Consider the following 23,176-nt stretch of genomic DNA (forward strand, 5'->3'; position numbering starts at 1 on the left):
TATGAATATTATAATTATATTTTATAGAAGATATAATCTTAGAATAATAAATTACTAGATACTAGATTTTATTTATTAGCTGTAAGAGTACTTCTATAATAACTTTATTAATAATATTTATTTTAATATAAGTAAAAAATATAGGATTATAATAAACTAGAATAGGGACTAAAATTAATATTTTTTTAAATATTTTAAAAATTTCAATACAGGTATAATCTTAGTTAAAAATAATATCTTTTTAAATTAGTCATATTAGAGATCGTATTATTTTATTATAGACTCTAATAAATCTTTAATAGAAGTTATAAAAGCTTAAAAATAATTAAATTTTTTATATAATTATTAAAATTACTTACTTAGTAATAATAATAATTTTTATTAAATTTATCTAGATACCATTAGTAGTAATAATAAATTCTAGAAACTTAGTCTTTATAATATAGAACTTATATTTATAAATAGTAGTTTATAAGCCTACAGCTCGTAATTTCTCAAATACTAAATATATATATAATTCATGCTTAGTTATATTATTATTATAAATTAATATATTATTAATATAAATTATTATAAACTTGTCCAAGTACTTTATTAAAATTTTATTAATAAATTATTAGAAGATAGTAGGTCCATTAGTAAGTTTAAATAGAAAAATTTAATATTTAAATAAGCTATGTCATATTTTAAAGATTATAAAATCTTTTAAAATAGGATTTATTCTAATCTAGTAGAAACTTTAATATATATTAAATTTAATAAAGATTTTTATATTATACAGGCGGTCTATTATTTTATTAATAAAAAATAGGAGGTATAGGTCTTTCTTAATTAAAATATTTAATTTTTAATAATTTATATAGAAATAGAGGCCTCCTCCGGGCTTTCAGACTATCAGAATAGAAGATATAAAAAATATAGAATTTAATATAATAAATTTTTTATTTAGATTTTTTATAATATAATCACGGGAGGCTTGCAGTTTTTTTATTATTATCTTATAAAAAGAAATAATACTTAAAGAATTTTTATTCTCTAGCTAAATCTTATAATTGTAATATTAGAATGGAGATAATATATTAAATTCTTTTTTTAAAAAAATATCCGCTAAATTATAGTATTATTTAGAAAGGACTCTTTTAATCTTATTTTTTTTATTTATATATAGAATCTCTAGTTTCTCTATAAGAATTTTTTTAATAGTATTGAGTAAGGTAACAAAAATCTTTATCTCTAAATTCTTTAAATATTATTAGAAGCCGGCCGCTTTAATAAAAGTTATTTTTCTATAGAAGAGTCTAATTAAGACAGGCTTTAGTTTGGACTTTAAAATTCTAAAAGAAAAGTAATACTAGTAATTTTTTTTAACTAGATTATATTCTATTTTTACTAGGGCCTCGCACGGGCTATTTTAATTAATATAAAAAAAATTAATAATAATTATAAAAATTTTAATTATTTATTTTTTAATTATATCTTATAGTTCTTCTAGATTATATTTTATTAATATTTATAATCTACCGGGGACCGCTCCAGGATAGTCTAGAAAATATTTATAAAAAATTTAGCTTTTATCTTATTCTTTAGTATTAACTAGCTTAACTAAATTAATTAGTAATTCTAGTAATTTAGTAAAATATTATATTTAATAAATTATATTTTTTTAAAAATAGTATTATGCTTTTCCAGATCCAGTATAAGAAAGAAAGTATTCAGAAATTAATAATTATTAATTATAAGATTTAATTAGATTATATATATTAAATTAATAGTCTGTTTTCTATTAAAACCTGTAACAGAGATTGCCTTCTTTAAAGATAATATTAAGATTTTAAAGTATTAAGCTAATTTAATAATAAATTAAATATTTATTATTAAGTAGATATTAGTTTTGGAATCAGCAAGTATATAAGCAGAAATAATAATATTATTTTTAAAAAATAAAATAATAATTATAAAATTATTACTATTATTTTTTAACAGGTCTTGTAGATTTACTATATTTATTTAAATTTTTAATTTATTTAGAATAGAAATTTTTTTTAGATATAGTTTTTTACTGACTTAGATTTCTCCGTAAAGGCTTCTAAAATCTTTATCTATATAATCTTTTTTTTAAAATATTCTCTACTTCTATAACCGGATTTCTTATAGTAGAAATACTTTTTATTTTTTATTAAAGTTTTCCTAGTTTCTGGCTCTATACTTAAAGCATAAGTTAAAATCTTAAAAACAGTATTCTCAGAGTTTAAAATACTAGAAAAAATATAAGAATTATAAGATTTACTATAATTATTAATAATAGTAATATTACTTCTAATATAACTTTTTATTAAATCTTTAATTAAGTCTGTAGAGTTCGCACACTCCTCTATATAGTTATTAAAAAAGTAATATTTATTATTAAAATTATACATAGTAAATTTTTTTAGCTTGGAAAGTAATTTATTATATAAATCTTTTTTTTAAAAATTTTTATTAATTCCAGCTTTCACCGCGAGATAATAGAAAGTCAAAATAAAAGTATAAAATTTCTTTTTAATCTTTATATATAGGTCTTGGTACTGGCGGCGGGCGTTACAAACCTTATAAAAATTAATAAAAATAATTTCTAGATATTCTAATATATCCTCAGTGTTGTTATAAGGATTAATTATATTTAAATAAAGTCTAGATATTAAATACTTCTTTATATTATTCTTGTAATGGCTGGTAATATAAGCTTTATATATTATTAAAATAATAAACTAGTTAATATTAGCTTCTAGTTTTTAATATATAGCTAGTATCCAGTTTTTAAAGAAGATGTTCTTTCCATCACTAAATAGAGATAGATTAAAGATCTTTATTACTCTCTTAGGCTCGGGAATAATTATACTTTAAAAATTAATTAAAATCTAATAAATAGTTTATACTATAAAGATATCTCATTCTTTAGTGATATTATCTTATTCTTAAGTAAGAGTAGTTATCTCCTGGCTCTATCAGTCTTACTTATCAAGAAGATTATTTCTTTCGGCCTCTAGAGTATTAAAAATCTTTAAAAGGATTTTAAAAGTCCGCTTTAGATCTCTTTTATATTAATTATTAAATTTAGTCTAATTAAACCCATCTTCCTAGTTTAATTCATTAGGCAGTATCACAGAAAATCATTAGTTATTCTTAGAACTAGAAGTCTAGATACTTTCTCTGGCTATTTCATTCATTTATTTAGTTAGTCAGTCAGATAAGTCTTTTAACTGTTAAACATTACCAAGAACGCAGGATAGGAACTGCTGACAGCTTAGTAGGAACTAGCCATATATAATAATAAAAAAAAAATAAAAAATAATACTTAAAATTATAAGACGGCTGTTCAACGTAATAAAATGAGGTCATATTAGTATTAACTACTCTAGAACTTTAAATATAAGAAGGAAAAAAAGAAAATAAGAAGTATTGTAGATACTTACTTAAAGAAAATAATAGTAAAGTAAATGAAATAAACATGGTCACATGACCCTGAACAAGGCCCTGAACAAGGCCCCGAACGAGGCTGCCGTCACACCCTACACCAAATTATTAACTAAATCTAATAAATATAATAGAAAGATAAGTCAGTTACTATACTACTCCTGGACATCTTAGGAATGTATAATAATATATTATACTACTATTTACTATTTAATCTTAAAAAATAAAGACTAGGATACCTGGTACTATAAATCAAGAACTTTTTAAATTACTAAAGAACTAAGATATAACTCCTAAAAATCACTACTAATTAGATATTAACCACGATAAGGATCCCACAAGGATTCCTACTTTTATCTATTCTATATTTATTATATAATATACTTTTAATTAAGGATTGTATCCAACAAATCCCTATAAATAAAATTAAAGTCTATAGCTAGATTAATAATACTAATATTATTATAATAAATTAGATAATAAAGATTATTATTCACATGCTTATAGATACATATTAATAAATATAGGAATAAATCTAGAAATATAATTTAATATTTATTTTAATAAAATATTAATTAATATACTTTCCCTGCTCCTGCACAGTAGATAAAATAAAAAAACTACTTAAAATAATAAATAATAAAAGTATTATAGTTATCCAGCTTAATAAAATAGGAATTTATCTCGGGATCTAGTTTAACTTTAAACTGATTTTCAAGAAGTACCGCAAATAAATAATTATAAAAGTAAAGATAAGTTTCAAAGTACTAAGATTTATTTTAATATCTATATAGAATACGTCTCTATTAAATATATATAAAATCTATAATATAATAATTATTTTATAGTTTCTATACTACTCCTTAGTGTAGTATAATTTATAAAAACTAACTAGAAGAGCCGAGATCAGAAAAACTACTATATAATATCTTAAAAGAATATAGAAATAAACAGCAATCCTGATTAGTAGAGTTTTTAAAAATATAATAGATAATATATTTAATATAAAACTATATTTAACTCTAATTCCTCAGCTTCTAGAGTAAAGAGTAGAAAAAGTAGTTTTATATATAATCACAAGTCCTAAGATTAGTAAACTAATAGGGGAAATCTAATATATTAAAAAATAATATATATTTCTAGAAGTATTCCAGACAGAGTTAATAAATTATAAATATTAATTAAATTATACTAACCAGCCGGAGCCCAATACATATTAAAAGATTAAAAAAATTTTTATCTAACCTCTATAGCGGGATCCGTTTAGAGTAATAATTAAAAACTATAAATAAGTAATTTAAATTTACGCGTTACTAAAAGCACGAAGAGAAATCACTCTTTATATAAATAAAAATAAATATAGAGATTATATAGGAATAGTAATTATTATACCTAAAGAAAACAGAATCTAGAAAAGAATTAGCTAATATATAAGCCCGGAAACTATTAACAATATATATATAATTAAACTCTAAGGTCTATAACTAGCTACCACGTAGATTAGAGTCCTAGAAATAAATAAAGCTAAAAGAAACAGAGAAATATATATATTTAATAATAGTTAGATTATGCTAAAAGCTATATATGTTCCAAGAATATCCTTTAACTAGTAGATATTAGTTCTCTTACTTAAAAAAATTAAAAAATTCTATAAAAAAAATCTAAGTTACCTACCACTAGATCCTAGGACATGAGAGGATTTATAGTAATAAATATATAGATAAAGCTACTAAGATAGCAGCGGAAGGTTAAAAATAAATAAATAGGCTAGTAGCCCTAGTATCAATGGTAAAGAGAATTATATACTAATTAATAAAAAAATAATAAAAAAAATAATAGAAGTAGCAACTAATCCTTACTAAACTAATTAAATATCTTATATTAGAACTAATTAAGATATTTCTTAAGTTCTATAGGGGCTTCAGTAAGTCCTAAAATTTAATATTAATTTAATTATATATAGACTAAATTAACTTAAACTACTTCTTATATAAAATTAAAGTAAGAAATTTAGATAGATATAGATATAATAGAAAGTTGCAGACCTTAAAATATATTCTATTTAATTATAAGAAACTCTATAGGCTCTAGCTTAAGCTTTAACAGAGACTCAAGAAGTAGAAGATAGTAATTAACTAGAATAATTTTAATATATTAATAAACAAGCCTATCATAGCTTATTATATTATTAATTTTATAATTAAAACAGGGCTCCTGAACTAATTTAATAAAATCCTACTAATTATAGAATAAAAAAATATTAGAAAAAGATACTAGATATACAGATTATATAAACTACGTGTGGGAATTATTCTATAATATAAATTATATTATACACGCAGCCATAAGAAAGATCCACAGTAATCTATAAAAGCTAGATAAGGCCTAAGCAAGTATAATAATCTATATAAATACTATATAGAGAATACCAAGTAAAACTAGATACAGCTCTACAGGGGGCTAAGAGAAACAAGAGAATAAAGTAAGATATAGTATACTTTTCAATAAACTTTTCAAGCACGTGATATTTTAATAATAATATCAAGACCCAAGGTAAGTAGTATAGGATCAATACTATATTTCATATTATTTTTACATTTTGTACGTACATAAATAGCCTCTCTAGGAGCCTAGGGAACACCTGTACAGTAAGGCCACTAGTAAGGCCGGCTACATCAGGTTAATGAATTCTACTACTACTACTACTACTACTGCTGCGCCTCTTAGAGCAAAAAATGTATTCAAAGCACCAAACCCGTCTTATCTTACTCGCCAACACGGCGCCAATTTGTGACACCCCGTCATCTGCGCCGGCAACTCATACATCTGATACCGACGTCTATCCTCGCATGAATGATAGCCAGCAGATTAAGGAGGGCGGATATGCCCAACGCTCATCGCATATAATCTCCTTATACCCTTGAATACCATGATATCTATTGAGCATGTCACCCAACATGACTTTCTCACCTCTGAACTAGGTTCAATAGTGCTTTTTGGTGGCTTCAACAGTTACCCCTCCTTGGCGCCAATGCACATGTTTCACTGCTTTACAATCTGCAGTATGATTGGATATTAGCTTGGCCCGCGCGCTGCATCCCGCAGGGGTTGGGGGCGACTAAATAGGCCCCCATTGTGAGCTGCTTATTACCCGGTCACGGCCATCAAAAGAAGAGGAAAGGCGAACATCATACGAAAGGAGAGAATCTGGGTATATCGTGGGAACCGTGGATCTGTGTTTCAGTACGGAGTACCTACTGCATATCTTTAGGAGATCAGAAGAGGGCTGATGAGGCTTAATCTTAGTGTCCGAGCAGAAGCAACGGCTACCCCTCAGCGGCTAGCAGCAGGCCACCTCATCAGACAGGGGGACGAAACCGCCCCCCCTAAAAGAACACGGAATCCGAAGTACCCTCTGATAATGGCTTAGGCCCCAGTCTGTGTCAGTGATGAGATTCCACATTTTTATCAACAAGGAGAACCTTTCACTGCGGCGGAACCTAGCAGGAATCTATCATGGCCACCACCTTACATTGCCCGTCCCGACCCAAGGATGTGAATGAGCTCATCCGCCGGCTGACGAGCGCGGATCGCAATAAAAAAGAGGCCAGAGCACTGCAGGCCTTGGTCTGCAGTATGGTCGAGTTGTTTCAGAACGAAAAGAAGTCTACATACTTGATTGAAGCCGCTCAGCTGGCTGCGATAGTCGACGAAGCACGATACAAAATCCTTATCTCATCTTTTTGCAACGCAATCATTGAATATACCTCGGACAATAATATTCTGGATCCGGCCCTTCTCCAAACTTTCGCCCACGCTTTGCGTCGCAGGGGGACTTTGTCGGCTGATAATGCGAATTTGGGTGCAGCGCTGGACAGCCTCCATATACGGCTTGATAGAGCTGCCAAAGCTGCCGAATCAGAGAAGCAGTACCAGCTGATATGCACGCTGAGCATTGTTCTCGATGCCATGGTTGATATTCATGTCACGGGCATAGACCGTGAGTGGTTACATAAACCACTGCGGGATCAGCTTGACAGATATCGAAAGGCCCCTGAGCCACGTCTAAGGCAAGCCGCAAGCTATGCCTATGAGGCTTTGCGGGGGGTGCCTGATAATGATGGCCCCTGGAAGGCGTTCTGTCGGATTAGCTGGAAAGTGATCTCTGTATTGGCGGCTGTGGCCGGAGGTATTTCAGAGATGAACCCGCAGAACATTATCGATGCTGCTCCGGATGCCATGGAATTGTTGCATGCCTTCAGGACTCTTGTGCGAACTGGCAAGGAAGTGATTGAGGGAACAGAGAGCTTGAAGGACGCATTCTTAGATACGATGAAAGGCCTGAAAAAGCCCATGTTGTGGTACGGCACTCTCCGTTATTGTCGCCTGCTTATTGAAGCAGGAATGTTTGGGTTGCTCAAGAAAATAATACCTGGACTACCTGCATTCAAGGAGGCGTTCTGGGCCGGTATCTATGCTCAGCTTGAACAGACATGGGTGGCATCGAATGAATTGAAATCCGAGATTCAGGACTTTGCGGAATGGTTACATGGTCAGGAGTGCCTCAGGATAGCCACTAGCAAATATCCACAGATCTCCGAGTGGAAAAACCTGCTTGCCAGCACTTTGAAAAATCATTGCTGGGAACAGTCTATGCCCGGAAAACGTCGCCACCATAGGTACCAATTTTGGAGGAAGGAGAAACACAAGCCGAGGCTAGACCTTTTCTGCTATCTATCAAACACTCTAGACACAACGTCATGTGTCCTGCTATCAAAAGCGTGGGATCAATGCCTGGAAGCCAAGCAATACTACGCGGATTGTCGTCTGATACAATATTACACTGAGGGCGATCATCTGAAGATACGGAGGATCTCCGGCGATGGTTTGGATCTGCGCCAATGTTACATCAACCTCAGCGTGTTGGAACAATCACCAGAGATAGGAACACATCGTAAGGGGTTTGAGCTTTCTCTTCGGGCCAGGCTCAAGGTCGAGGCACCGACGGAAGGCAAAGAGACGGAACTCCAGGATCTCTTTAATGATCGGAATAGACTAGATGGCAGCAGCGGCCGTCCTAGAAGGATCCTCATCCGTGGCCGCGCAGGAGTTGGAAAGACCACACTCTGCAAGAAGATCGTCCATGAATTTCTACACGGCCGGTTGTGGCCGGAACATTTTGATAGGATACTTTGGATCCCGCTGAGGAATCTCAGGGCGAACCCGACCCTAGAAGCATATCTGGAGGACCATTTCTTTGCCACAAGTGCAGAAAAGAAGCTTCTCGCTCAAGCACTGTGGAAGAAAGTCTTCGGTGGCAGTAACCGTACCCTTTTCCTCTTGGACGGATTCGATGAAGTTGTGGGTGAGCGGACTGCCGGGGGAGATCTTGTCGATGCCTTGAAAGACCTGTTCGACCAGGACAACATCATCATGACATCGCGGCCATATGCAGTCATGTCGTCCCTGCCAGGCTTCGATTTAGAGGTGGAAACGATTGGATTCCATCCCCATCAGGTACAAAATTATGTTGTACGGGTCGTGAAGAACGAAGTCCATGCGAAGGAGATTCGAGACTTTATTGAATCCCATGCAATCATAGGAGGGCTGCTTCAGATCCCCGTGCAGTTGGATTCACTGTGCTTTACATGGGGAGAAGGGCTTTTAGAGCACGATGCCAAGACCATGACAGCCCTTTACCAGGCCATCGAAGTCAAACTTTGGAGGAAGGATATGGTACAACTGGGAAAGTCCGACAAACTGGGCCCATTAACCGATAGTCGGGCTAGGACCTATCGTCTGCGATCTCAGATTGAAACAGTTATGGAAGATGAGGTTCGTTTAGTCGAAATGCTGGCCTTCACTGGCCTCTACAACAACATCATCGAATTTCAATCACAGCATAGAGATGCGCTGTATCAACGGTTTCCCCATCTGAACGATAGCATGCTTGATGGGCTCTCTTTCCTCCGGAGCCCTGAGTCTTCGACTGGAACAGTCAACCAAACTCGTTACTTCGTTCACCTTACCTTCCAGGAGTATTTTGCAGCAGTATATTTTGCTCGCTGTTGGATCACGGATGTGCCTCTTGATGTCATCACCTTTGAATCGGGTGACAGCATGCTGAAAAAGCTTGATCCACATGATCTTATCCGAATTGAGAAATACAGTGGGCGCTACAACATCATGTGGCGTTTCACTGCGGGACTACTCTACAATCTGCGCGAAGAAAGAAGACTGCTTCAATTCTTCGAGGCGCTAGAATCAAAGCCGCGCGACATGCTTGGTCCTGCACATCTGAGACTTCTTATGCATTGCCTTCATGAAGTTCCGACTCAGAGGGTCCATCCTGATCTAATGCTAATCAAGTCGAAGACGGAGACTGAGCTTTCGCGGCTTATCTCCTATCCCGCGTTCATCAGATATGATTCAAGAGAACTCTTGTTGGTGACCGATTTAGAGATTCCCGAGTATATTCTAGGGAAATTACTGGGAAGTTGCAGCGACAAAACTCGATTATATCTTCTCAGAGCCCTCCGGAAACGCACGAGAGTATCCCGTGATCTATTACGCAGTATTGCTTCTGATATAACGGAAAGGGACATCGTGTCGGACTTGCAGAAGGAAGCTCTGTATGTTCTGGCATGTCATGGCGACTCCATTCCTGAAATAATCATGGGGCTCCTAGACCATCCAGACCGTTTGGGAAACAGCGATTCCGACATAATCAAAGCGATCGGGTGGCCTTTGGCACGCTGCGCCGTTCCAACGAACATATTTGACAAGCTGCGCTTAAATGAGCGATCATTACTAAGGCAAATTGCTGGATCATGCCTGAAAAAACAGCTACCTCCTTACAAGGAAAGCTTTGATGCGGCGAAGTTATTGCTCCAAGACCCGGATGTTCAAGTCAGAGACAATGCTCTTTTATCCTTGCGGATGAAAAGGAACTTGCCACCAGATATCGTCAAAGTCCTAGCCGGCATAGCCGAAAACCAAAGCGAGGGATATGGTTTGCGAAGAGGCGCATGTACCACTCTCGGAGACCAAAACGTACTGTCAAGTGAGATCCTATCAACACTCGAGTCCCTGGTCACAGATGATGATGGCGGTATTGTAGAAGTGGCTGTAGAGGCTTATTGCTGCCATGCGCCTCTTACAGAATACATGCGAAGCGAGATGCAATCTCGTATCACCAATGGCAATGCCAAATCTCTGCATCGAGTGACAAATGTTCTATGCAAGTACTCGGAATATGCCGATGATCTTCTCCATTCACTGACGACTGATCGTGCACGACCGTTTGTTGAAGTACCAGAACACGTAGTCGAGCCGCTGAAAAGGTTTCATAGGCTCCCAGACCACATTATACAAGGCCTCATTAACCACCTCGGGAGAGACAGCATATCGAAACACCATGCAGCAAAATGTATTGGCTCCCAAGTGGTGCTCTCGGAACACATTTTCCAAGCTCTAGTGGCTCTAACGAAGGACGAAGACGCATTGAAAAGGAGAGGGGCAATTGAAAGCCTCATGCCTCATTTGGATCTTTCGTCATCCCACACTCCTCACATTGTTCTACCACTTCTAGAAGACCCTGTTAAAGAGGTGAGGAGCAGCGTCATGAGCTCCCTTTCGTCCAGGACCGACGTACCAGATACAATTCTACGGGCTCTTTCACCTTATCTCGCCTCGAAAAGGGCGTTTCTGACGGTGGACGCAGCAGAGACTTTGTATAGAAACCCGAAGTTGCCACTTGATATTCTTGAACAACTTGTCCGGCATCTTGACAATTTCCATGGTGTCTCGGCCCAGCTGCTCATCACACAAGAAGCCTTGCCACCTACCATTCTCGAATCTCTTGCCCTTATTCTTGGCGACGGGAGTGACCCTGAACGACGATCGTTGGCGTGGGACGTATTGAGAAAACGGGAAGACTTCTTTGCCATGCTTCCATTTCTGGCGGAAGAATCATTGATCGTCCTGTTCAGGGGATGGTTGACGAAGGCAATTGAGGAAGAAATATGTTGCTACTTCCGGGATAATGTTCTCTACATTGACCTACCTGAGCGACTGTGGGAAGTGCCGTTTGAGTGTACAGAGAGCCAAACAAAGCTTTGGGCTGCGTTGGAGAAAGCGCGAGTTGAGTTTTACACTTCCTTGCCTGAAATTTCTTAGACGCAGGTTGGATTTTGTTCATGTTTGTATACATTCAGCATAGAGGCTTTCTTACTTGAATTGGAAATAGACTACATGGAATTCTTCTTTTTCTCTGCTTCTAATAGAATGCATATCTTAGCTATGGGATGAGGTGCATCAGAGATACTTTAAGCTGACGGGGCTGTAGGTAGCATCGTGATAGAGCGTCGCTTTGCACCCTCTATATGCGAAAGAGTAGTAGAAGCTTTCTTCCGAATGTATAGAGGTCATCGCCCGCGATGATACCAGCTATGCCGCAGCATGCCAGAGACGGTTACTCGATCGAGCAAACTTCTTTTTCCTTTTTTTTGCCTGATTTGATTCCTATTGAGGTCTCACGCTCGATCTCAGAGTTGAACAGAGAAGACATTCCTTTATCATATCATATATAAACTGGACATAACCGTTCGAGAGACATCAACATAGTATACGGTGAAAAATAAGAAGCAGAAATGACAAGAACGCACAACAAAAAAGCGTATAGAGCCGTCTATAAAGTCAGCAGAATATTTGGACATAATCGGATCCACAGAATCAGAAAAGGCAAACTCAAATAAACCAAGAGAGGAATTTAAAACAGAACCTTCCGCGAAGCATTAATACCACTAAGATCCCACGTCTGCGGTGCCGTCTTATTCATCAGATCCTGAAAATCCCCATGAAAAGCGGGCCTCATAATCTGCGCATACTCCCAATAGTCAGGGTACCAGCCGGCGTATTCCCAATCAAGAATGCCCGTGATCTGGTTTTCATCATTGATCATGATATTGCGGGGTGCGATATCACCATGGGTGAAAACGCTCCGGTCCGATCGGGGCAACATATCTGGCAATGTGTGTTTGTACCGAAGGCCGCCGAAGTAGAGGTATCTTTCGTAGATCCGGCCCCGGAGTTCGGAGTCACTTGTTAGCGGCCGCTTTGGACTCTGTAAATCCTCGAGTAGGGGATCCCTTGACGGAGAGCCATCGGCCGCGCACTGGTAAAGACCAGTTAAGTTTGAGGGGAGGGGAATTTCTCGCCATTTGGATATAAGATCCCAGAGTTGCAGACAGATGGACTCCTTAGACTGGATATCAAGCATATCCCACTTTACCTCTAAACAGGTGCCTGGAATGATAGTCATGTGGATATTGCCTTTCTCACCATCAAAGCTCGTCACGATCACTTCAGGAACGGGTACAGAAGTATGCCCAAAGACAAGCTTCATTGCTTCCGCTTCGGAATGTCGCACACCGTGTCCGGACTTCGAAACAATGGAAAAATCAATTTCGAGTACAAGTCTAGCCATCTGTTTGGCGAGAATGGTTATGACTTCCTTATTGGGAGGGAATTCAAGGACGTTGACATCTGGTGGGCATGGAAAAAGCATCTTGTTGTCTACTTTGATGTATCGCTGGCCTGGGTTCAGATTTTGCCATGCGTAGGGGATCCCGTCAGATTCGTCTAGTTTGGACATTTTGAGGTGGATATGGTGTTCTTGATGTTAATATAGGGTGGCAGGAAATCGAATTGACTGGATGGAGACAACGTTGAGGCGTCTTCCGACTTTCCAACATTGAAAGACTTGTCATATGACGCAGTAGATTCAGTCAGGACATCCAATGTTGCCAGGGTAAATAAAGCTAGAAATGATAGTCCGATAGTTAGACAATATCTTCCGTAGAAGACAAGGCCATGATGTACAAAGAGGGGCAGTAAACGTTTGGGGCCCCGGAGCCATAAGTCCGGCGGGCTTGGATCCGCCGAAGCCCCCTAGCATGTCTCCCAGCCTCCCTTTCCGCTCCAGCATCCCCACCAGATGTTCAAATCGCAGTACCAGTTTCTCTCATTTTTCGTTCTGCCTAGACCAATCAGCCAATCATGTTTAAGAGAACCATTGTGAAAATGGCGTCTGTAGCCAACGAATACATCGGTGCCTCTGGATCGGTCTATCGATTTAAAGAGCTCCTGCAGGAAAGGGCTCCCCTCGGTCGTGTCTGGCTTGCAATGTCCGTTTACCATATGTATATATTGGCAGACTAACTGCTTTGCAGATCCGGAAAAGATCCCTTTGTTTTGAAAGACATCCCTAAAGACATTTTCGACAATTTCCACGAGAGAATACAACCCCAGCTTCAGAAAAGCCCATACATACGCTTGCCATGCGATATCATACCTGGAGAACGGATACTTGTGTACAGATATCTGAACGAGGACTTTCTCGATCTCGTGAAGAAGGGGATCGCCCTACGAGCCCGGAAACAGATCCTGAAGGCTAGTCTGCGTGGTATCGCTGAGTTACATGATCGAGATGTAGTTCATCTGGGTAATATTCATTCCAATGCAGCAAGATCCATGAGTGCTAAGTGCCAATAGATATCAAGCCAGACAATATCATGGTTGAATGCCAATACAACGGTCAAGATACACTCATCGAAAAGGTCCAGATCATCGACCTGGAGAACGCCGCTCATCTCCCTCAAGGCAAGTGCATCAAAGGTATGCTGGCCGGGAATGACAATTGGCGAAGTCCAGAAGCCCACTTCAAGGGCAGACTGAGTAAACCAACCGACATGTTCTCTTTTGGAGTTGTGGTGAGAGAAGAGGATATTGAAATGTCTTTAACTTAAGCTGCTAACACGCTTTAGTGCATCTACGCTATACTAGGACGTGTCATCTTCGGCCCAGACGATGATTTCCATAAACACGAGGCCCAGGGTGCGCTACCAGCCATGATACGCCTACAGCGCCAGGTTTCCTATTTTGGAGACACCCAAGGCGTTATTGGTCTCCTAAAACATATCTCCGATGATGTGTTTAGCTGCAGGCTTCTGCAGATCTTATGGGAGGACAGATTCGGGGAAGATATTCCATATAAACCATTCTCCCAATGGGCGAATGCTGTTGATCCGGATTTCAGGGATGTGGTTCAACGACTGACATACTTGGATCCGAATAAGCGACTCACAGCGCACGAGGCATTGCAGCATGTTTGGTTTCAAAATAGCTAGGATCTGAATCCTACTCCGTACTGTATGCTCATTTTATGCGTTTGATAACATAGTATCCCCGTAGATATCAAGCATCCAGCGGACCCAGCTACTATCTAGTGGACCCGGAAACTTCCATATCCAGCATAGCGGCGGGCGGGTATCCCCGCACATACCCTTTCTGCCTTTGACTGAATCAGTGCTGCATCAACAATCAACAGCCGTTCTGATATTCTATGTCGTTGATATTTCATACATCTTACGTATGACTGTCTTCTGGGCGAGAGCGAAAAATAATGCCCATGCGCGGATTCGAACCGCGGTCCTCCCCTAATAATAGTCCTAAGAATAAGTGGGGCGCTCTACCGCTGAGCTACAGTGGGCGTTGGTACTAGGTAGGATTGGAGTTGATTGATATCGGGGGTATTTTGAGCATAATTGCAGTGGAGAGATAAAAAATCACTGATTGAGGAGGTATATGATGGCAGGTGAGTTTAGGCAGTTAGGCCAGCTAAGGTCACGGAACGTGAATAATAGGCTTTAGTCAGACGCTTCAACTTAACTACTTTCTTCTTTACTATGTGATCTTAGGTATCGAGGTAGTTTTTGTTTGAGGGTATTTATAGCCCGACATAGCCGGATCCATCGTTCTCTCTCTGTGGCATCTTCATGCCATGCATCCCAGCATACTTGGGGCTCTGAGGCTCCTTCCATCCTTCCAACACCTTGGCGTCAGTCAACTTGTATACCTCCACACCAAGAGGACGGGTAGTGGCCCCCATATCCGCCTTTTCCTCCCAGCCCCAGTTAGACAAATCACCTGAAACAGACAATCAGCATATACTCTGCACAATTCGGCAAAGACACTCACCCCCAGGACACGCAGACAGCGCACAAAGAACATCAACCTCAGCAAAGAACTCAAAATACTCCCCCGGTTTCGCAGGCGACGTTTCCATAAAGTACTTCCCCTCCTCATCCAGCCCCGTCACCTGAAAAACATTAAGCACATCATGCACATCCAGCTCGGTCAACCCATACGGAACAACCGCCCGGGTCAGGTTCGAATGACAATGAAAATCGAAGCTCTCTCCGCCCATGACCAGATTCACGTACGGATCGCAACGAGTACCCAGTAGATCATGGACACGGCCTCCAAACTGTGTCGTCCCAAAGCCTTTGCCTTCCTTGCGCTTTCCGTCCTCCTCCAATACTTCGTGGAGTTGGCCGCCTGCTAGCGAGTCTCCGGTGATGGTGACGAGAGGACGCAGGTAGGGCAGGTTCGACCAGAGGCGGTCCCCGACAGACACGTGGGAGGCGTGGATCTGACGAGTCCGCGCGGCCCAGAGTCGTTCGCGTGGGTTATTTGCATTCCAGATGTTGAGATCACCGACTTGAGGTCCCTTGGGTGTAGTGAGACGGCAGATGTGTCCGGCTGGGACGACCCACGCCTGGCCTGAGCATGGACGGACGGTAAATGAGGACTCGAGGGTTCGTTGGGAAGTTTCAGTGGCTGTTTCGGAGATCGATCGATAGAGCTTCGAGATACCATGAACTCCGGAGTCTGCGGGGGCGGTATAAGCGGGAGGAGGGCGACGTGGAGCAGCCATCGTTGAAGCTATACTTGTGACGCAACAAATGTAAACAGAATCGTATGCAGGTTCAATCAGCCCACCCAAGGTGCAGTGAACCCATGCTTTAATAGTCCACCACGATCACGGAAGACCGCCGATAATCGCGCGTTCCTTATCGTATCTTGCCCCATACTGCCCCGCTTCGAGGTCCAGTTTGGGGTCTTGGAAGACCATCGCGACGACGCCAAACCGGGCCGATATGGGAGGGGTTGAGCCCTTATCGCGGTCGACCGGGCCGAGCGATAACCGATAACCAGAACATCCCATTACGGCATTACCAATCGAAGAGTCTGCCTCAGGCACATTCGCTCTGTTCCGCCTTTGCCTCCGGCGGGAAGATCTCGGGTCGGAAAAAGGGGGCACCGACGAAAGAAAATGGAAATAATAATTTTGGGCCGAGCTACTGGCCAGAGGAAGCAGCTCGCCGATTGCCCGACTTTTTGTTAAAGGCTTTTGTGATCAGCCGGGGAGAGTATTCTTAGAGGTCTGTAGACCTCGTCTTTCCCAGGATGGAGCAGCAAGCAAATCGGGCGCATCGCCCCGCGAAAGAGAAGAAGAAGTTTGACGGTATGTCTAGTGCTTCGAGATTGGATCCGTTGCTTGCGAGGAATTCCTACTGACAGAGCTGCTATCTAGGTCCGAATCCGAAGGCGTTCGCGTTCTCGAACCCTGGAAAATCCAACAAGGCTGGCGCTAGATCCCATGATGTATGCGCCTGTTTCCTCTTGTGATACCCGCCCGCAACGGTGACTGACGTTCATACTCCCGTATAGATTAAAGAGAAGAGACTTCATGTGCCTTTGGTTGATCGCCTGCCCGAGGAGGCCCCGCCGCTTGTAGTGGCGATTGTTGGACCGCCAGGAGTGAGTACTTGTAAGATACGCTGCTTGGATCGACGTTCTGACGCTTGGATGCCCCTAGGTCGGAAAAACCACTCTTATCAAGTCCTTGATCCGTCGATACACGAAACAGACCCTCAGTACCCCGAAGGGACCGTTGACCGTTGTTACCTCCAAGCGCCGCCGACTCACGTTCCTAGAATGCCCCTCCGATTCCCTCGCCAGCATGGTCGATGTGGCCAAGATCGCGGATATCGTGCTCCTGATGATTGACGGAAACTACGGCTTCGAGATGGAGACTATGGAGTTTTTGAACGTTCTCGGCTCTCACGGTATGCCCGGAAATGTGTTCGGTATCCTGACCCACTTGGATCTTTTCAAGAAGCAGAGCCACCTGCAAGCTGCGAAGAAGCGCCTGAAGCACCGCTTCTGGAGCGAATTGTACAATGGCGCGAAGCTTTTCTACCTTTCGGGAGTCGTCAATGGCCGCTACCCGGATCGTGAAGTGCACAACTTGTCCCGCTTTCTGTCGGTCATGAAGAACCCCAGACCCCTCATTTGGCGCAACTCCCACCCCTACGCTCTGGCAGATCGGTTCCTGGATATCACGCCGCCGACTCAGATCGAAGAGAACCCCAAGTGTGATCGGACGATAGCGCTCTACGGATACCTGCGAGGCACCAACTTCCCCGCCACTGGTGCGCGAGTGCATGTTCCAGGTGTGGGTGATTTGACCGTCTCCGGCATCGAATCTCTCCCCGATCCCTGCCCGACGCCTTATATGGACCAGCAGCTCGCCAAAACTTCTGGCAAGTCTAAGCGTAGGCTGGGAGAGAAGCAGAAGCTACTTTTCGCGCCTATGTCGGATGTTGGTGGTGTCTTGGTCGACAAGGATGCGGTTTACATTGACGTGAAGACGTCGAACTTCGATCGCGGCGAGGATGACTCCGACAACGAAGAGCGTGGACTGGGAGAACAGCTGGTTGTTGGACTCCAAGGAGAGCGCAAACTTCTGGGTGAGGCGGATAGTGGCGTTCGTCTGTTCCGTGGCGGTGAAGCCATTGCCAAGGCAGACGACCAGGACGATGCCGTTGGAAGGAAACACAAGAGAAACGTGCGATTCCTAGAGGGAGAAGAGGCTGACCAGGATGCTTCTGGGGATGAGGATGAAGGCTTCGAAAGTGAAGAGGGCGAGGACGAAGAGGAGATTGATGAGGATGAGGATGACGATATCAGCGACAATGAGGAAGAAGTCGACGTCTCCGCACCGCCAGATTTTGAGGCCAATTTCAAGGAAAGACAGAATGGCAATGTTCGCCAGAAAGAGGACGACATTGCTTTCGCCGACAGCGATTCGGATCTCGGTTCCATCTCCTCGGTAGAGGATCAGGTCCTGGACAGCGACGAAGACGAAGACGACGAAGACGGAGATGATGGTGAGGTTCGTTGGAAGGACAACATGTTGGCCACCGCCAAGGCCCTTCATTCGAAACGCCCCAAGTACCGTGTTGCCGATTTGTCCCGCATGCTTTACGATGAAGAGATCACACCTGCCGATGTGATACGCCGGTGGAGCGGTAAGGGGGTGGAGGAAGATGAAGATGAGCCCGCAGAGGACGACGACGCTTTCTTCAGAAAGACAAACGTGGAGCAGGAAGAAGCAGCGGAATACCGTGCTGTTCCTGAGTTTGACTACGCGAAGCTGGAGGAGAAGTGGCAAGACGCTGACATGATCGAGTCTCTGCGGACCCGCTTCATCAGTGCCCGACTATCTGGTGACGATGACGATTCGGATGTTGATGACGCTTTTGATGAGGATGATGAGGGAGATGGAGAGTTTGAAGATCTCGAGACCGGCGAAGCCTTTGATGGTTTCTCTGGAGACGAAGACGGTGAAGATGATAAAGAAGCTGCAGACGATGGCCCCGTTGACTTGGACGCAGAGCGAGAACGCAATGCGAAAAAGAAAGAGGAGTTAAAACTGCGCTTCGAAGAGGAAGACCGCGAAGGATTCGCCAATTCCAAAGATAACTCGCGGCAGGCCGGCGGTGCGGGAGAAGAAGAATTCGGAGAAGACGACTGGTATGATATGCAAAAGGCCAAGATGCAGAAGCAGATTGACATCAACCGTGCCGAGTTCGACATGCTGGACCCGGCCTCGAGGGCTCGAGCAGAGGGCTTCAAGGCTGGAACTTATGCACGCATCGTGCTCGAGAACGTGCCCTGCGAGTTCGCGACCAAGTTCAACCCCCGTTTCCCTGTGATCGTGGGTGGACTGGCCCCGACCGAGGACCGGTTCGGATATGTGCAAATCCGCATCAAGAGACATCGCTGGCACAAGAAGATCCTGAAGAGCAACGATCCTCTCATCTTCTCCCTCGGTTGGCGCCGCTTCCAGTCCCTGCCGATGTACAGCACCTCGGACAGTCGGACCCGTAACCGCATGCTCAAGTACACGCCTGAGCACATGCACTGCTTCGCCACCTTCTATGGGCCTCTCGTTGCGCCCAACACCGGTTTCTGCGCCATGCAATCCTTCTCCAACAAGGCTCCCGGATTCCGTATCGCCGCTACCGGTGTGGTGTTGAACGTGGACGAGCACACCGAGATCGTGAAGAAGCTCAAGCTCACCGGTGTGCCGTACAAGATCTTCAAGAACACCGCCTTCATCAAGGACATGTTCAACTCGTCGCTCGAAATCGCCAAGTTCGAAGGCGCCTCTATCCGAACGGTGTCCGGTATCCGTGGTCAAATCAAACGCGCCCTCAGCAAGCCGGAGGGATACTTCCGTGCTACCTTCGAAGACAAGATCCTCATGAGCGACATCGTCTTCCTGCGGGCATGGTACCCGATTAAGCCGCACCGCTTCTACAACCCCGTGACCAACTTGCTGGACATGGAAGAGGAGGGCTCCGGCGACAGCGGCTGGAAGGCCATGCGTCTCACCGGTGAAGTCCGTCGTGAGAAGGGCATTGCTACGCCCATGAACAAGGACTCGGCATACCACGCCATCGAGCGTCCCGAGCGTCACTTCAACCCCCTCCGTGTGCCCCGCCAGCTGGCCGCCGACCTGCCCTTCAAGTCTCAGATCACCAAGATGAAGAGCCGGAAGGACAAGACCTACATGCAGAAGCGCGCTGTGGTCCTGGGTGGCGAAGAGAAGAAGGCGCGGGATCTCATGCAGAAGCTCAACACCCTGCGCAACGAGAAGCAGGCCAAGCGGGCGGCGAAGCAGGAGGAGCGCCGCAAGGTGTACCGAGCGAAGGTTGCGGAGGGACTGGAGAAGAAGGCCGAGCGGGAGAAGCGCGAGCGTGATGAATACTGGCGACGAGAAGGTAAGAAGCGCAAGAACACGGAAAGCGAGGGTGGCGGGGGCAAGAAGCGCAGGTGAAGCGGCACTGCCTGCAACGACATGTCTTTTGGATCTATACCGGTTGTTAAAAAGTTACTGTGAATAATGTCGATGTGTATCTATCTACATGTTGCATGGTGGATGGCGTTGAATCTTACCTTCCGTTGGTCGGACTATTGCTACTACATTTTTATTTCATTGGATTTGTGTTGGATGTATTGATGCTCGATACCAGGAATAGATTGTGGGGTTGATCTTGTCTGCCTGAATGAGTGCCTGAAGTGTCAGGCGAGTATCCACGTGACCGCGCCGCGAACGCGTCTCGGGCTCGTCTCCTGGAGAGTCCCTCCGGTTGGCGGCCGACGAGGAGAATCCAACCTGTGTTGACTCGCCCCTGTTCCCCTGCGTCAACCGCGCAGAGAACGATTCCTTGCCAGCCAATTCATCTCCATGTAGGCGGACTCGCCTTCTTATGGCATCCCCCCTGACTCTGCCCTCACGTCCCTCAGCCCGATCCATCAGGCATCGGGGTTGACGTGCGAACCAGCAACCCGGCTGCGAGTCACGCCTTGCGCGTGTAGATTCCTGGGCCGCTCTCCTTGCAGCGGCCTATTTTCCAGAACATCCCACCCAGGGACCGTGTGGCCTTGACCCTTGACAGCTGCGCTTCGGACATTTCCGCGCCCACGACCTCCTGAACCCGGGCGGTGATCATCCTTCGTTGCCGCTTCACACCGGCCTTGGCCGTGGTGGTTGTCTCTGTCCTCTGCTGGCATCAGAGGCATGCGCGAACGCCACACCCGAGAGGTTATTAAGAATTGTTGAGTCTGCAGTGTCAGGTCCCGCCGCTTACACTACCAGTATGAGTGGATCGTCGCGATTAGATGGACGCCAACACGTGCAGAGCTCTCAGCTGCAGACTGAGTCTCGGGATGCTGCAGCCACCCAACCCGACAAGCGGCCGGGTCACAACAGCAATTATGACACGTTAGATCCCAAGAGCAGTCGTGCCGGCGTATCGCCACCAGACACGGAGTCGTCCGCGGCGGTAAACAGAACACCAGAGCCGCCGCCAGCTCAAGCGCCTCCTTTCGATAGACAATCGCACTCTCCTATCTCCACGGGGCTGGCACCTGTTTCACAAGCACACCTAGACATTTCAAATACGCAAACCACCTCATCCCAGACTCAGCGTTCGCCAGGAGCAATGGACATCAATCGATCAACTGGGCAGCAGGTCATGCCTGACGCATCGACATCTAATAATCAACAGAACCATCCATCTGGAATAATCCCAGGGAGTCTGTCCCACAATCCCGTAGCACCAAAGACGGCCGGAGTTGCCAAACCCCTTACCGAGACGGCCCGCAATTCAGGCGTACACCGGCGCCGATCCCGAAGCATCGGCTCGCTATCGCGTGAGAGCCGCATCGCCGCGGTAATTGCATCCACTGGATTTTCGAGGTGATTGCTGATCTGGATAGTTGTCGGTTCATCTCCGCACCCGGTTGTCGTATGCTGCGGCCAAGATCGAGAAAAGCCGGCGTCAGGGTGTCCAGAGCCACTTGTCGCCTAGCACCGAGTCTTTGGCGAAGATAGGGCTTCTGGGCGAGCTCGAGGCCCAGCGTATACTCGAAAATAGCTCACCGGATGGCACCACCATGTCGGCGCCGGATCCGCCCGCATCATTCAACCTCCACACTCCAACCGGCTCGCGGCTGTCTCCAGTGGCCCAGTCTGTTGATGCATCGCCACCCCCATTACATCTCGATCCGCCGAGATCTCAAGCTTCCTCTCGTCCGGCCCGCCCAAAGCTCGCACCACCGGCAGATATCATCGCAAGTGGAGGCAGCAGTCGACGTCGACGTCCGAATCCTAATGAACCAATCACATCCTTGCACCGCAGACATCGTTCCCAGCAAGAATTCGGCGCATCCAGACCGGCCACACACTCAGAGATAGTCCTTGTCCCGGGGACTCCTCCCCTCCGTCCCTCGCGGACGGCTCCGTATAACGCAGGGAGCCACAATCACGCTCGAAGTAGCGCCATGGAGCAGGACGCTATTGAGACGCTACTCTTCATGTCCAGTCCTGGACACTCGGGCTATCACTCCAGCTCGCAGCATTCTCAGCCGCACCAGCATGTCTTCCGGAGCAGCGACTCACGGGGATCCGACGGCCGGGTGCCACCGAGTCAGGACTCACATGCCAGCAGTTCCCACGGTTGGACTCCTAGATCCCATGGTCAGGACCTGGGTCTAGAAGCGCAGGCTGGAGATGCGATCGACCGAATGCTGGACCAAATGGACAGTGACAGCGATGACGACATCAAGTTTGCTTCGAGTCATTCGAGCCGCCAAGCTGACAGCTCTCAGGGGTCTCAAGTCTCTCAGGGCTCGCAAGGCTCTCTAAAGCCCAACACAAAATATGGATGAGCGGGACCATCATTATATAAGTGCCTGCTTATCTCTCCGCTTACATGAGCAGGAACCACTGGCCGGTGCGCTGCCCTGGCTGCACCGAACCTCGGTTGCGAAGGAACCATTCCAGAAGAGGCCTAGGATTGGCCAGACGGTCTCTAGCCGGCGGTTTCATCCTCCTATTGCAGTTCATGTCTTCAGCCAAATTGCATACAAGGCGTTCGGTGCATTCCATGGCTCGATTCTGCAGCTTACTAGAGGTCATTGTTGGATCATCCATTTATACCTCCTTTTGGCCTCACTATCAGAT

The 23,176-nt window shown here is 43.7% G+C and overlaps 6 protein-coding genes and 1 non-coding gene across 7 annotated transcripts; 4 read left to right on the plus strand and 3 right to left on the minus strand.

The window, feature by feature from the left end:
* The first annotated feature begins 6,642 nt into the window (after positions 1-6,642).
* Positions 6,643-11,821, plus strand: BO80DRAFT_228805 (NACHT domain-containing protein). Its single transcript, XM_025714442.1, has 2 exons — positions 6,643-6,696; positions 6,760-11,821. Exon 2 carries the CDS (start codon positions 6,970-6,972, stop codon positions 11,629-11,631), a length of 4,662 nt encoding a protein of 1,553 aa, XP_025570713.1. The 5' UTR covers positions 6,643-6,696; positions 6,760-6,969; the 3' UTR covers positions 11,632-11,821.
* Positions 11,822-11,964: 143 nt separating this feature from the next.
* On the minus strand, positions 11,965-13,311 carry BO80DRAFT_429120 (aminoglycoside phosphotransferase family protein). Its single transcript, XM_025720395.1, has one exon. It carries the CDS (start codon positions 13,106-13,108, stop codon positions 12,224-12,226), a length of 885 nt encoding a protein of 294 aa, XP_025570714.1. The 5' UTR covers positions 13,109-13,311; the 3' UTR covers positions 11,965-12,223.
* Positions 13,312-13,452: 141 nt separating this feature from the next.
* On the plus strand, positions 13,453-14,642 carry BO80DRAFT_484486 (putative calcium/calmodulin dependent protein kinase; the record flags this gene model as incomplete). The annotated part of the gene is made up of 4 exons (XM_025723468.1): positions 13,453-13,640; positions 13,686-13,957; positions 14,008-14,225; positions 14,280-14,642. Exons 1-4 carry the CDS (start codon positions 13,513-13,515, stop codon positions 14,640-14,642), a joined length of 981 nt encoding a protein of 326 aa, XP_025570715.1. The 5' UTR covers positions 13,453-13,512.
* Positions 14,643-14,918: 276 nt separating this feature from the next.
* BO80DRAFT_t275 lies at positions 14,919-15,005 on the minus strand. Its single transcript has one exon. It is a non-coding gene; the product is annotated as a tRNA-Ile (tRNA).
* Positions 15,006-15,160: 155 nt separating this feature from the next.
* Positions 15,161-16,383, minus strand: BO80DRAFT_391916 (urea carboxylase-associated family protein). Its single transcript, XM_025717196.1, has 2 exons — positions 15,493-16,383; positions 15,161-15,441 (listed from the first exon to the last, which is right to left on the minus strand). Exons 1-2 carry the CDS (start codon positions 16,229-16,231, stop codon positions 15,242-15,244), a joined length of 939 nt encoding a protein of 312 aa, XP_025570716.1. The 5' UTR covers positions 16,232-16,383; the 3' UTR covers positions 15,161-15,241.
* A 269-nt stretch (positions 16,384-16,652) lies between these two features.
* On the plus strand, positions 16,653-20,681 carry BO80DRAFT_416910 (GTPase BMS1). Its single transcript, XM_025718199.1, has 4 exons — positions 16,653-16,822; positions 16,892-16,962; positions 17,029-17,118; positions 17,177-20,681. The coding sequence occupies exons 1-4, from the start codon at positions 16,765-16,767 to the stop codon at positions 20,483-20,485; spliced, it is 3,528 nt and encodes a 1,175-aa protein (XP_025570717.1). The 5' UTR covers positions 16,653-16,764; the 3' UTR covers positions 20,486-20,681.
* Positions 20,682-21,137: 456 nt separating this feature from the next.
* Positions 21,138-23,066, plus strand: BO80DRAFT_228842 (uncharacterized protein). The gene is made up of 2 exons (XM_025714443.1): positions 21,138-21,884; positions 21,931-23,066. The coding sequence occupies exons 1-2, from the start codon at positions 21,309-21,311 to the stop codon at positions 22,879-22,881; spliced, it is 1,527 nt and encodes a 508-aa protein (XP_025570718.1). The 5' UTR covers positions 21,138-21,308; the 3' UTR covers positions 22,882-23,066.
* Positions 23,067-23,176: the final 110 nt, after the last annotated feature.

The sequence above is a fragment of the Aspergillus ibericus genome (assembly GCF_003184845.1).
Source record: "Aspergillus ibericus CBS 121593 unplaced genomic scaffold BO80scaffold_58, whole genome shotgun sequence".
In the NCBI taxonomy this organism is placed as follows: Eukaryota; Fungi; Ascomycota; class Eurotiomycetes; order Eurotiales; family Aspergillaceae; genus Aspergillus; species Aspergillus ibericus.

What these genes read in the sequence shown, in the direction of transcription:
- BO80DRAFT_391916 (XM_025717196.1), bottom strand. Translation starts at nt 16,231, where the DNA reads ATGGCTGCTCCACGTCGCCCTCCTCCCGCTTATACCGCCCCCGCAGAC. An exon ending in GCTGTCTGCGTGTCCTGGGG is followed by an intron (nt 15,442 to 15,492) that starts GTGAGTGTCTTT and finishes TGTCTGTTTCAG; the next exon opens with GTGATTTGTCTAACTGGGGC.
- BO80DRAFT_429120 (XM_025720395.1), bottom strand. Translation starts at nt 13,108, where the DNA reads ATGTCCAAACTAGACGAATCTGACGGGATCCCCTACGCATGGCAAAAT.
- BO80DRAFT_228842 (XM_025714443.1), top strand. Translation starts at nt 21,309, where the DNA reads ATGAGTGGATCGTCGCGATTAGATGGACGCCAACACGTGCAGAGCTCT. An exon ending in GTGAGAGCCGCATCGCCGCG is followed by an intron (nt 21,885 to 21,930) that starts GTAATTGCATCC and finishes TGATCTGGATAG; the next exon opens with TTGTCGGTTCATCTCCGCAC.
- BO80DRAFT_228805 (XM_025714442.1), top strand. Translation starts at nt 6,970, where the DNA reads ATGGCCACCACCTTACATTGCCCGTCCCGACCCAAGGATGTGAATGAG.
- BO80DRAFT_416910 (XM_025718199.1), top strand. Translation starts at nt 16,765, where the DNA reads ATGGAGCAGCAAGCAAATCGGGCGCATCGCCCCGCGAAAGAGAAGAAG. An exon ending in AGAGAAGAAGAAGTTTGACG is followed by an intron (nt 16,823 to 16,891) that starts GTATGTCTAGTG and finishes GCTGCTATCTAG; the next exon opens with GTCCGAATCCGAAGGCGTTC. An exon ending in CGATTGTTGGACCGCCAGGA is followed by an intron (nt 17,119 to 17,176) that starts GTGAGTACTTGT and finishes GGATGCCCCTAG; the next exon opens with GTCGGAAAAACCACTCTTAT.